Genomic DNA, 12,456 nt, shown 5'->3' on the forward strand with positions numbered 1-12,456 from the left:
TTTGAATCTACATACACCTGTTTTCACTTGGCAAGTTGTTCTGATTGAAAAACTGCCCTTCAAAACTAAAAGCAATAGCTGATTTTCATGGCATGGAACAGAATGATTTCTAGAATGAAGTGACCTGAAGTGATGGTCTATCCTAGCTGAAAGTTTTTGAGAGATGTCAGAGTTTTTTGTTGTTATTGATTTAGGAATGCTGTCTATCACCACCTGTGATGTTGAACCAAGGAGTATTTGTGAAAAGACAAAAATCTCTAAAGGACCTGGCCTTAGAAAAATCATTAAGATTCAGGCTCTAAAGCTAGACCAAGATTTAAATCCTTTTTTCAACAGGACTAGGGCATATCATTTTATCTGAGCTTCAGTATCTTTGCCTGAAAAGTATAGGTAGCTAATTCTACCTGACAGAGTGTTTATGAGGATTAAAATATGTCATTTACTAAGTTGTGGTTTTTTTTGCAGTACACGGGCCTCTCCCGTTGCGGAGCACAGGCTCCTGCATCAGCAGGTGGACTGTCAACCACTGTGCCACCAGGGAAGCCCCATTTACTAAGTTTTTAACACAGTGATTCTTCCATAATAAGTGCTCAATAATGAAGGGGAAAAACCCTCATTAATGATTATTAACTCAAAAATAGGCATACTATTCAAAATTAGACATCTCCCAAAATATAGTTTTTAAGTGATTATAACATTAAAACATTTCTTATTTTCTTGAATTTTATCTCAAAGTCACAAAGAAACTTGACATGAAAGAGATATGGACAGAAAGAAAAACCAGGGCTTGCTCCCAGGAAAAAAAACAAAAGTTAAGAGAACAGTTCTAAGAAAAACATATTTATAGTTTAATTGTCACAAGTTTACAAATCTATTATCTGCATCCATAATGTTTTGGAACATAAATCATATGTGTTGCTAAGTTACTTGAGCCTTCTACATACTACCTCCTCCCCCATGAAATATATGTTAGTTGGAAGTATTAAAGATAGAATTATAGATTTATTTATACTCTATTCATCCTTTACTCTAAAAGGATTAACAATAGCTTTAGAATTTCTGTAAAATGTAGCTAGGTGATAAAAATTTAATATAAGCTAAGTAAATAAGAAAGTTAAAAAATGAGGACAAAAGAAGAGACAAAATGGGCATGACCTAGAGCTGAAAAGGGTTACTGCACAAAATACAATAAATACGTATTTATTAAAATTCCTAGCATACAAAGGAAATCACCTTTAGTTTCTTGATTTATGATTTCTTGTGATTTCTTTTCCAAATGACAAAAACAAACTTGTTCCTTAGGAGAAGTACAACTATTCCTGATGCTAAGATGATTAGAAATTTCCCTTGATGTGTTTCATGGAGACGCCTCCTTATGATGTATTGCACAATGTCCTCAATAGCTGCATGAGGGCAAACAGGGCTTCTGTTTATAAGGCTGTTTTGGCATCTTTCAATACAGGTTGATACTCTCACACTAATGTGTAATTCTGTACCAGCAATCCTATAAGCGAGCAACAGTATGAAGTTATTTTTGCAGTGTAGACTAAGAGTAGATGTATAAAGCATGGTCTTTCAACAACTCTGTGCAAATATTATTTCTCTCTTTCAGCTGAGCTTTCCCTAGGCATTTGAGGGCACAGTTTCTGGAGCACAAGTGCCAGATCCATTTCAATAGACAGCTGATCTGGGAATAGTGTTTTCCTACAAAAATTGAGTGGCTTTAACATACATCTTTTAAGTATCCTATTTAATTAAATTTCTATACATATACACTTTTACAAATAAGTGGTTCCTGTGTGTGTGTGTTTTCCCCCCACCAGGCTTTACGTATTTCTACAAAGGAAAGGAGTATTGGAAATTCAACAACCAGATACTCAAGGTAGAACCTGGATATCCCAGATCCATCCTCAAGGATTTTATGGGCTGTGACGGACCAAGAGACAGAGATAAAGAAGGACACAGCCCACCAGATGATGTAGACATTGTCATCAAATTGGACAACACAGCCAGCACTGTGAAAGCCATAGCTATTGTCATTCCCTGCATCTTGGCCTTATGCCTCCTTGTATTGGTTTACACTGTGTTCCAGTTCAAGAGGAAAGGAACACCCCGCCACATACTGTACTGTAAACGCTCTATGCAAGAGTGGGTGTGATGTAGGGATTTTTCCTTTCTTTCTTTTCTAGGAGTTTGTGATAACTTGAGATTCAAGACAAGAGCTGTTATGCTGTTTCCTAGCTAGGAGCAGGCTTGTGACAGCCAGATTTGGGGCTGACCTTTCAAACCCAGAGGGTTGCTGGTCCTGCACATGAATGGAAACGCACTCATGGGGAAGCTTCCATGATGCACAGTACCTGCCGTTCTTCAGTCCTTTGTCTTTTTTTGTCATTCAGTTCTAGGCCTTTCCTCTGCACGCTCAATGCCCAGTAAATTTTCAGGATTACCTAAAGAGGAAAAAGAAGAAAAGATTCTTCTTAAAGGTTTCTAATATGTTTTTTTCTGATGTCTGAGCCCATTTCTGGGGGAAAAAGCAAAATGGAAAACCCACAAATTTTTGCTTTACAGCAAGGAAAAAGAAAAGGTTAAACAAAATACCCACAATTGAACGTTCAGGAGAGTGTGAAGACCCAAAACAGCTTTGTCTCCAAAGAAGATAGTTCTCTGACTGCTATGGACAGTCTCCTATGCTTCGTTTTTGTCAGGTGGGAGACCTGGAATACACATGCAGGACTTTAGACTGTTGGGACAGCCATTTTCCAACAAACAAGGGGCCAAAATATCTGCAATATTGTAACAGCCTTAATACTACATCCATTTTTCATTTTATACAGCTGTTCTCAGCTATGTTCTCAATGTTTCATCACATTTATATTCACAGCTATATTCAAATGGGACATTTTAATTGTTTTGAAGTGTTTCTAAACCCCTTCCTGCCACCTTACCCCTACATCATTGTGATAATCTCCCCAAGTTGTATTAGGCCACTGCCCCAGGCCTTCCATGGGTCTGTCAGGAATATTCATTATAAGTGGAGCAAAAAGCAGTTTGTCTTTAAAGTGGTTTAAAGTGACAGTTATTTTATAAGGATATGTGACACTAGTAATACATTGGTGTAACCCTTTGAGAACTATCAAATCAGCTTTCAGAGTCTTAGGATCTGGTAAATTATTGAACTGGGCAATGGTAAAAACAGGCACAGGTTTAAGAAGTTCAGGTTTTTAAAACAGATATCCTATAACCTCATGTAATTTTTAGTTGATTCACACTACTACATAAATGCATTTATAACAAACAGAAATGATGTTACTTGCCAAAAATTTTCTGGCAAATAAAAAGTTATTTTATTAAATATCTTGTAAGAGTGAAATTTTATTTGAACAACTGATTATAACAGCCTGTCTTTTTTGTTGTTGTTGTTAGGCACAACACACAACACAATTTCTGTTTTAAAATCCATTGCATGAAAACTCAATTTGCCGTGGAAGACGCCGTTAGCATTGCCATCTAAAGAATGAATTAAAATGATGACTCTGAGATTGCATGAATATCCTCCAGTGTATTAGCTATCTATCTCATGTCAACCATAGTTCTCAAAGGGTTAGTGTGGCTTCTGGCATTTAGCCATCCATTTGATAGCTGACAGAGCCAAGAGACCACCAAAGCATTTCATTGTTGAGTGTAATTTGTCCTAACAGCAGTATTGTCATTTTCAGGTGACCTGCAGAGCAGGTTTGTATCAATATTTTTTTCCTAGAGAAAAGTCAGCAACTGACAGACCTCTTAATTGATTTTTAGGCGCTGCTTCTTGCAGTGAAAGGCTTTACAGCCACTGGGCTGTGAACTTATTAGAGATGGTCAGAACGAATGCACCCCATGAGTCAGACATTGGCTTTGTGTGAAAGCCAGCTTTTGAGGGGATTAGCTTTTGAAACAATGAACAGCTTGCCTTGAAGTTGATTATTGATCTGTTGACTGTCATTAACAAAAACTTAAACATTATCTTCTGTGAAAATTTTCCTTGAAGAGTCCTGTTCTATGTCTTTGCCCTTTGACCTTTAACTTGCAAACTGGCACAAACAGAGGAAGTCTTGTGTTGCTTCTCCATTGGAGTGTTAATTGTTCTCTAAAAACCTAGTAAGCATGAGCTGTTTCCTTAGAGTGGAGAGAGAAGGAGTGTTGATGGTGGATCTGCAGATGGACACTTTGCTCTTTACACGCACACTTTAAAAATGCCCTATAGGTAGAAGTGACTTTTAATTTTCCTTTAATATAATTTCAAGTCTAAATTCATCATTTTAGTACAAATATAGAACTATGGGGGGAAAAAAACCTCAAAATACTTGAAAGGCCAGTGTGGCTTTTAAATAAAGCAGGAATTTTATACTAGTGAAAATTTCTTACTCATTTGCTAATAATACACATTTCCAGATGATTTTAATGAGTGTAGGTATACATTCTTATTTGGAAATGGTTGGTTTGGTTGCCTTGAATTTGTATTTATACTCAACATAGCATGAAAATTAGAATGCCTCTCAGTTAAACTATATGTTTATGTTTTGGTTGGGGAAAATATTTTGTAATCATGGAGGGCATGTTGCAAATCCTTGCAAATTGTTATTTCTTACAACCTGAACATAAAGTAAGGCTAAGAAAAAAGGATAGTTAGAAAAAAGTAATGGCTAATGGCTTTACAGCAAAACATTATGCAATGCAGACTGTATTTTGACAAGATGATGGAGATTATGTGTGTGAAGGCCAAGAAAGCAAGGGGAGAGGACAAGAATTAGCCCTGTAGCTTTATTTCAGTGCTTCCATTCTAGACAATGCTGGTATTATAAAGAGTCGCTTCTACTGAGCATGGAGCGAGAACTATATACATAAGCTCATTTATACAATGTTTGCCTGTGGGAGGGTTTAATCTTTTTAGGGCCCGATGCCAAGAAAAAAAAAAAAAAGACTGGAAATTGTATTTTGCTGAAGATTGAAATGAGTAACCATGTCATTTGGGGACATATGTAAATCATTGAGGAATTCCATCAACCTGCACCAAAAATTGATTTTTTTTCCTCTAAAATGAGAAAGAAACTAAAGAAGCAATCTTTTGCCTCTTTACTCATTTGTCACAATATCCTGATTCATCAGAAGACTATAAATATATAAGGGCTAGAAAATAACGATAGCATTAAGAAGGGAAAGACTCTGTCATTATGCTTGAATTCTGGAAATGTCATAGATAAGTGTTGGGCCATATTTTCCTCAATATGAGATGAGATTTATGTGATAAGAAAAGGCATATATGGCTTCTCTGTTTATTAGAACATTTAAATTTTCAGGTTGTGAGACTACAAGAGATAAGAAAATATTAAGTACAGCATAATCACAAACATTGGGATTCTATTTGCCTATTTTATGCCAGGCACTTTGTATGGTTACTACTTCTCTTCCACTTGGGGTTTGGGGAAAAAATGTCAATCCTAATGGAATAGTGAAAGGGAGAGTGACTAATTGGTCTAGCACATAAGAATAGTGATTCAAGAACAAGGTGAATAATAAATAAAACAATATAATGTACAAGTTCAGTATCAATAGAGATATACAACATATCAAATATTTTTCAACATTCTATCACTGATAGCATGGAAAGTTCAGACCTAGGGTTTCCTAAATTGAAATGAAAACACATTCACAATGACAAAAAATAATTCACCTTCTGTTTCATTATTTCTCATTACTTTAATATAAACATAAATATAAACAAGGTAATGTTTCTTACATAAATTAACTATATTATAATTTTAGCCAAATATTATTTTTCTATATATTATTAACTGGACTGAATGAAGTATTAAACAGCCAATCAGTCTGTGTTCTCTATAAAGCAGTTAAGCCACATCAGATCTGTGGAAAAGGTTGTGAATTTAACTACTGACCTGTTTCAGAACAAAGTGTCTTCTGACATGGCATCAGAACAGGTGAATACAGATGCTCTTTACAATCGCAAAGGTAACGTGCATAAATTAGAGAACATTATATGATACTAGCAAAGACAACTTCTGTTATAAATCAGAGGGCAAGACTTTTCTGAATCAGATGTAATAAATTACTAAGTAATAATTTACAAAAAATAATTACTGAGTAATAAAGGATAGAGACTGATTTACTGAAATAAGCAAATGTTACTTTTACTATTCAGATTGCTTGTAATCTTTTTCTATTGACATATAATTTGTGTGTTTCATATACTAGATACTTGTTTTTATTCACTTTCTGTCGGTGATTTAAAAAACACAATGTGGTGGATGAGAACATTGCCCAACTTCACTGGTATTTCCAATACATGGATGATGTGTATATATGAGATCCTAGGGAAACTAATATAATACTTTCCACTTCTACATATTATGCTGTTATCTCTAGTATGCTACAAATACACACTCACACTTTGTGGATCTTATAGTAGAATAAGCAATGTGGCCATATTGACTAAATTCAGTGTGCTACCTGAAAAAGAATGGATCTTATAATCAAATAGACTGAGTTAACACAAAATTCATTAAAATAATCCTTTTCTTTTTAAGTTTTGGAATTATTTCCAAAAACTAATAAAGGCAGTGGCTTACTGATAGTATTGAGTCTGTGAGACTGTAACATATACTGAAACAACCTCATGGCTGGTGGTGAAATCTTTTTCAGCAAACACAGCACAGAGTTGATTGAATTTTTGATTCTCTCAAGAACACGTTCCAAAATATCAGATGTTAAACAGAACATGCCATCTAAACCAAAAATGTTAAATTCAGATAAGCCATTATAAGTAGTCATGAGTACAATCTTATGATATCACAAGGTTTCATAACAATAATACTAGAAAATCTAGCCATTTCATTGTATCTCATGCACCTTCCTGATTGATTTATTGTGATCACAGTTTATAACTGCCAGAACATATGTATCTATGTTATAGAGTCTATGTTGCCTAGTAGGGAACCATAGCTACATCAGAGAAGTTATATTTAAAAAATTAGAACTTCCTAAATATCAGAAAAACTTCATAATAAAGAATGCAGCAACCAGGCATAGCACCACACAATAAATATGAATTCTAAATATTAAATTTATCATATATTATGAAAATTAAAGAACAGGAAATATGAGTCTTTTGTAAAATGTAAAACATCATATAGCACTCCTTAATACAACTGGAAAATTTACTTTAGCAAGTATAAAAATAGTAGAACAATGCAACTTCAGGCTCTTCACACTAGTGACGAGTATGTGATATATCAATGTATATAATTAGACAGTGGTCATTAGCTGTTACCCTGCATAAAGGCATCTGATACTCATGCATTGCCTTCTAGGCTAAAAATGTCAAAGTTAGATATTCAGTAACCTCAATTGGAAAGATCTATATAATGTTAGAATCTCCTGAGAAAAGCCATGTCCCTAGGATAGAAATTTACCTCAATAATCATGTAACACAAAACACTTGGCAGAGTAGCAAAGCCTTAGTGTTTTAGTCTCATCTAATTGTAACCATTGTCTTTCATGTACTACTCAAATCATTTTTCATTTGTTTACTTTGGTGTAATTTTGAAATGATCCTGATATTTTCCAGGTCAGATTAATAACATCCAATTGCAAATATCTCTTCCAACATTTTATACATATATCTACTTTGAAATTTAAACCAATAGTATACAAAGCCTAAGAATGAGCACTGATTTGACATTCACAGAAATTGAGTGAAAAACAGATGTGATATTGCAAAATTTTTGCCAATTTCCTGGTAGGATACTGAAGTATCAGCTTTCAATTTTTAAACACAACTGTGAGCTTATAACTGGACATGTCATGCATTATTTTTTAGAACAATGCTAATTCTTTATACTAAGTAAGGGTATAAGATCATGAGTGCTGTAATGCAGCACCTCAGGCACTCATAACTAAAGCTCTTAAGGAAAATGAAGGCATAGCCAGTAACTCATGGTTAGTGCATAATAAGTATAAAAAAGTATGGGAGATAATTCTGAAGATTTGTGACGATTCTATGCTTTTTCAATTTAAAGAGCATCATGTCTTAAAATGTGTCTTATACTAACATTGGACTGGGAATAATGTTCAAGTTTGCACTCAACGAATCCTTATGTTCAAGAGCATACTGGACAGTGTAGGACAAACACATCATAAACTAGGATGTTTTGCTGATTCACATAACTTTGCCATGTGCTTTGCTATAGAGCTGGATTTATATGCCATTAAGAAGGAAGAAGAAGAAAATCAATTAAATATAAATATGAAAATTGCATTATGTTAGGCCGCTTAGCTTCAAAGCAAGATGTTATTAATTCTTATATAGAAAAACCAGAAGGAGAAAATGGTGAACATGAATGAAATGATTAACTTTTTGATTTACAAAGACATTTCTTGAGTATCTTATCCACTTGTTTTTATCCATGAACAAATATCACTCACAATATAAACAGTTCTATAGCACTTGGTCTGTAGCTAGATTGGATCCCAGGAGAAATACTTTTGGACACAGGCCTTTTTATACATGCCTCATACATGATGAAGCTTCAGTGAGATGTGACTGCATGTTACGATGCTTTTTCCTAGGATAGGATATGGTGCTGCTTGTACTTGTCATCTTTATTTGAATGTTTGTTTCTACGTTGGCCTGCCTTGCCAAGATATAGATGAATAAAGCCTGGTGTGAGCTGTCCATTTGACAAGTTACTAGAACACATTTCATTTACTCTTATGTAATGCCAATTTGATCTTGTTCTGACTCTATATACTGACAACCCAGTTGCAAAGGTAAAATATACTCTACCTGAATGAATGATTCAATCCTTAAATCAATGTCATAGTTTTGCTACCACTGAAACATCACAGAGGCCACATTTTTACTATCTTCTCACAGCTCTTTAGTATATACTATTGCCTGTGTAAAATTAGATTTTTAGTTCTTTTTGTCACTTCTTTTGTATCTGAAGTGGAATCCATTATTCCTTTATATATTCATGAATGCAAAATTTCACAATTCAGTTACTTTTTTATTTCCAAACAAACATTATTTCCAAACAAGTATGCTCTGTGTGCCTTATTTTTCTCTTCCTTCAGTTCTGAAATTATTTGTTTGTGTTCTGTTTGTCACCCCTAAATACAGGTGGTTGGGAGGGATATATTATTTTGTGTTGTCTGTGCAGTCTGTGCCTATATTTGCATTCCTTTCGATTTCTACCTAGCCCCCACCTTTTTTTTTTACAGATTTGTTTTTCCCTTCCCTTTGTGAAAACCAGAATTGAATATTGTATGCGGTATCCTGAAAATATGTTTGTCCCTCAGTTTTTTTCCTTAACAAGTTTCATGCAAAGATTTAGTTCCAATAAATTTCACACACCTCCCAATCTCTTGCATTGGATTCTAACTTTTCTAGAGCTATTCCCCTGAGAAAAGTGAAATGCTGAGTATGAAGGCTGTTGTCTATTGATAAGCCAGCTAAGGAAGTTTGCTTTTGGTGAATGTATCTTAAATAATTATACTGGAAAGTAAATACCATAATACAGTGTTTCGTTTAAGGTACATCAGGAGTACATGAATGCCTAAAACCTCAATTCTTTGGTCTATTTCCCTTTATGTGTAAATTACATATATATTAAAAAGAATGAGAGAATAAGAGATTAAGCGGTGTTATAGTGGCAGCTTTTTGCTGTCTTTGTTTTGACTGCATCAGCATTTCTATTGTGGACCTCTATTTTCAGGGGTTTTAGAGACTCACCAGTAAAAATTTGCTTCAGGCTTAAAAGTCTTGAAACATTTTTTTTAGATATATAATTTTAAACCAATATATCTTGTTTTTATATTATAGGAGGGAAATAACTGGAGTTTACTAGTTCAATTTTTTGCTAATATAACTTTTAATGAGCTTAATTTTTTAATAAAACAAAATCTAACCAGTCCATAGTCTACTGATGGTTTTTTAAAAGAATCACTAATTGACATAGAGAAAATTGCCTGCTTTGTCAGTGTAGCAACCTATCTTCAAGATATTTTAAAACTTGTAACCTATATTAACATTATCTTGATTCTAACAGTGGATCAGTATGATAATGAATGCAATTTATGCCATCCATATGAGCTATCTGGTAATATAGATTTGGAAATATATAGTATATTTAGTAAATATATATGTATATATATATTTACTAGGTAGATTAAGGGAGGTAAGTGCCCATAAATTTAGTTTGTCAAGTAAATACCATATATATTTTAAAAAATTGCACAGACATTTATCTTTCAGAATTAGATGCAAGCAATTGCAAAGAAAAGTTGTCTCTTGAGTAAACAATACACATTTTATAGCTTCTTATGAAAATCATTTTTTTCTATATTGTAGTTATGGGAAATTAAAAGGATTTAATGCATAAAATTAATGCAGACTTTATTTAAATAGCATTAAACTATGAAGCAGAGAGAAACACTAGGAAATGAAATATTTAGGCTGTTATCTTTTGGTTTAAGACAATACTTTACCTTTATTTTCATCCCCATTGATATTTTCAGTTATGCAGAGAATATTAAATTCTAACTTTAAGTGTCTGGATTGTTCACGTTACACTCAACACTATTTCATTAAATTTTTGATAATATGTAGTCTTCTGTGTGCAAGGAAAGAAAAAAATAACACATTTATTTGCTGAATGAGTTCTAAGGTTTGCAAGTTGTTAGTGATTTTTTTTGCCCACACAGGTTTCTATACATTTATACCATCTTAAATCTGGCATATATATATATATATATATATATATATATATATATATATTTTTGTTTGTTTCAGATAGCTTCTATTGACAAACACAAAACTTGTTTGTGTACAAATATAAAGCTAAATAAATGGTGCTAAAGTGTATTATGACTGTCAGATATAATCAGGCAAAATTTTGTGGTGCTTAAATTAATTTTTTCATTGATTTATTGATCAATGCATTGAACAGTGTTTATTATTCACAAGTTGTCCTTTATTGGTAAATTAAGGCCTCATAGCACATTGTTAAATAAAATGGTTGACTAGTCTATGTAACAGCTCACCAAGCTACTATCTCTTTAACTCCTTATAATGTTTCATCAGTAAAGGTCAAGGGATCATAATATTAATCTCATCGCTGTAGACCATTAACATGACTGAACTTTTCCACAAAGTACTTATGTTTACAATGCTATAACCCTTTGACTGCTACGGCAACCTTTAACTACACAAATGTCACAAGCTAGAATCATCAGCATGGTTCTTGCCATGGCAATCAAAGAGTTAAGGGCTGTGCAGTGATTTGTTTTATATTTATTAATTTATATTTATTTCATTTTCATTCAAGAAGGGGATTTTGGGTGGGGCCGTTTTTTTTCTGCTGTAAGTGTCTTAACCTAGGGAAGGGTTAAATGGCTTTTTATACTATTGCATCTTCTGTACTTACCATCAATTCATTGTGTTGTAATTAAAAAAAAAAACTGTCAATAAATAAGAGAACAGAAAAATGGTTCATAGACATTGTGGTTTACTCAGTGATGATATACATACATTTATGGTGATATATAGAAGTAGGCTTTGCTATCTATGTCTTCCTAATTGATATACAACATAAAGTACAAACTCTAAAGTAATTTAGGCCAAAATCTCCTGTGTGTGTTTGCCTGAAATAGTAAGTATATTAAAATGGCCACGTCAACTGGAGAATTGTTTAACTGCTACCTAGATTCCTATGACTGTGACCAAGGACAGAAGCAGGAAGTATTACTATATCAAATGTATTTCAGGCAAGTGCCCATGAACACAGGATATGTTAAGATTTCATTATCACTTGACAAAAATAAAAATTACATTTTGGATAAGTGAGTATAATTTATTGATTAAAGTCCTAAATTTAATCAAAGGAGTTAATATTGATATCAAAAGTCTTTGGCAGTATCCTATTTAAGGATTTTTTTCCTCCTTCTTTTTCTTTAAATGATAGGGTGGCCATGAATAGAGAACTGACTCACAGAGAGAAAACAAGAGTAAGGATAAACATTTTCATACTTAATATTTTAATAAATTATTTTCTTAGAATATCAAATAGGTACGTGTAACCAAGTGCTTGAACAAGTGTTTCCTAGAAAGCAAATCTAATATGTATTAATAGTTCTAAAAGATCATCTGAATTTTAAGAAGAATTAGGAAAGCATATTGGGAATAAAAGAAAATGTGTTCTCTCATGCAAAAATTAAGGTTCATCTGTGCACAAATAATTTAATATTATAAACTTTAATGCACACAGAAAAGAGGAGCTCTGAAGCAGAGTAACTAAGATAATCACAGAAATTTAATTGTCTGAAGTAATAAACAGACTAGAAGGACAGAGGACTGTTTATATTAAGTCTTTGAAATCTGCATCTAGGCTGAATCCTTGGAAA

General features: G+C 33.3%; 1 protein-coding gene across 1 annotated transcript in view; it reads left to right on the forward strand.

The window, feature by feature from the left end:
* Nucleotides 1-12,017, forward strand: part of MMP16 (matrix metallopeptidase 16) — a 357,858-nt gene extending 345,841 nt beyond the window's left edge. Inside the window, exon 10 of the mRNA XM_089898989.1 lies at nt 1,824-12,017. Within this exon, the coding sequence (XP_089755115.1) occupies nt 1,824-2,158 (335 nt within the window). The 3' untranslated portion in view covers nt 2,159-12,017. The remainder of the gene's footprint in view (nt 1-1,823) is intronic.
* The last annotated feature ends 439 nt before the right edge of the window (nt 12,018-12,456 follow it).

Source organism: Delphinapterus leucas, chromosome 17, assembly GCF_059928025.1.
Source record: "Delphinapterus leucas isolate spDelLeu-1000000601 "Yukka" chromosome 17, BTC_Dleu_Yukka2, whole genome shotgun sequence".
NCBI classification, from domain to species: Eukaryota; Metazoa; Chordata; class Mammalia; order Artiodactyla; family Monodontidae; genus Delphinapterus; species Delphinapterus leucas.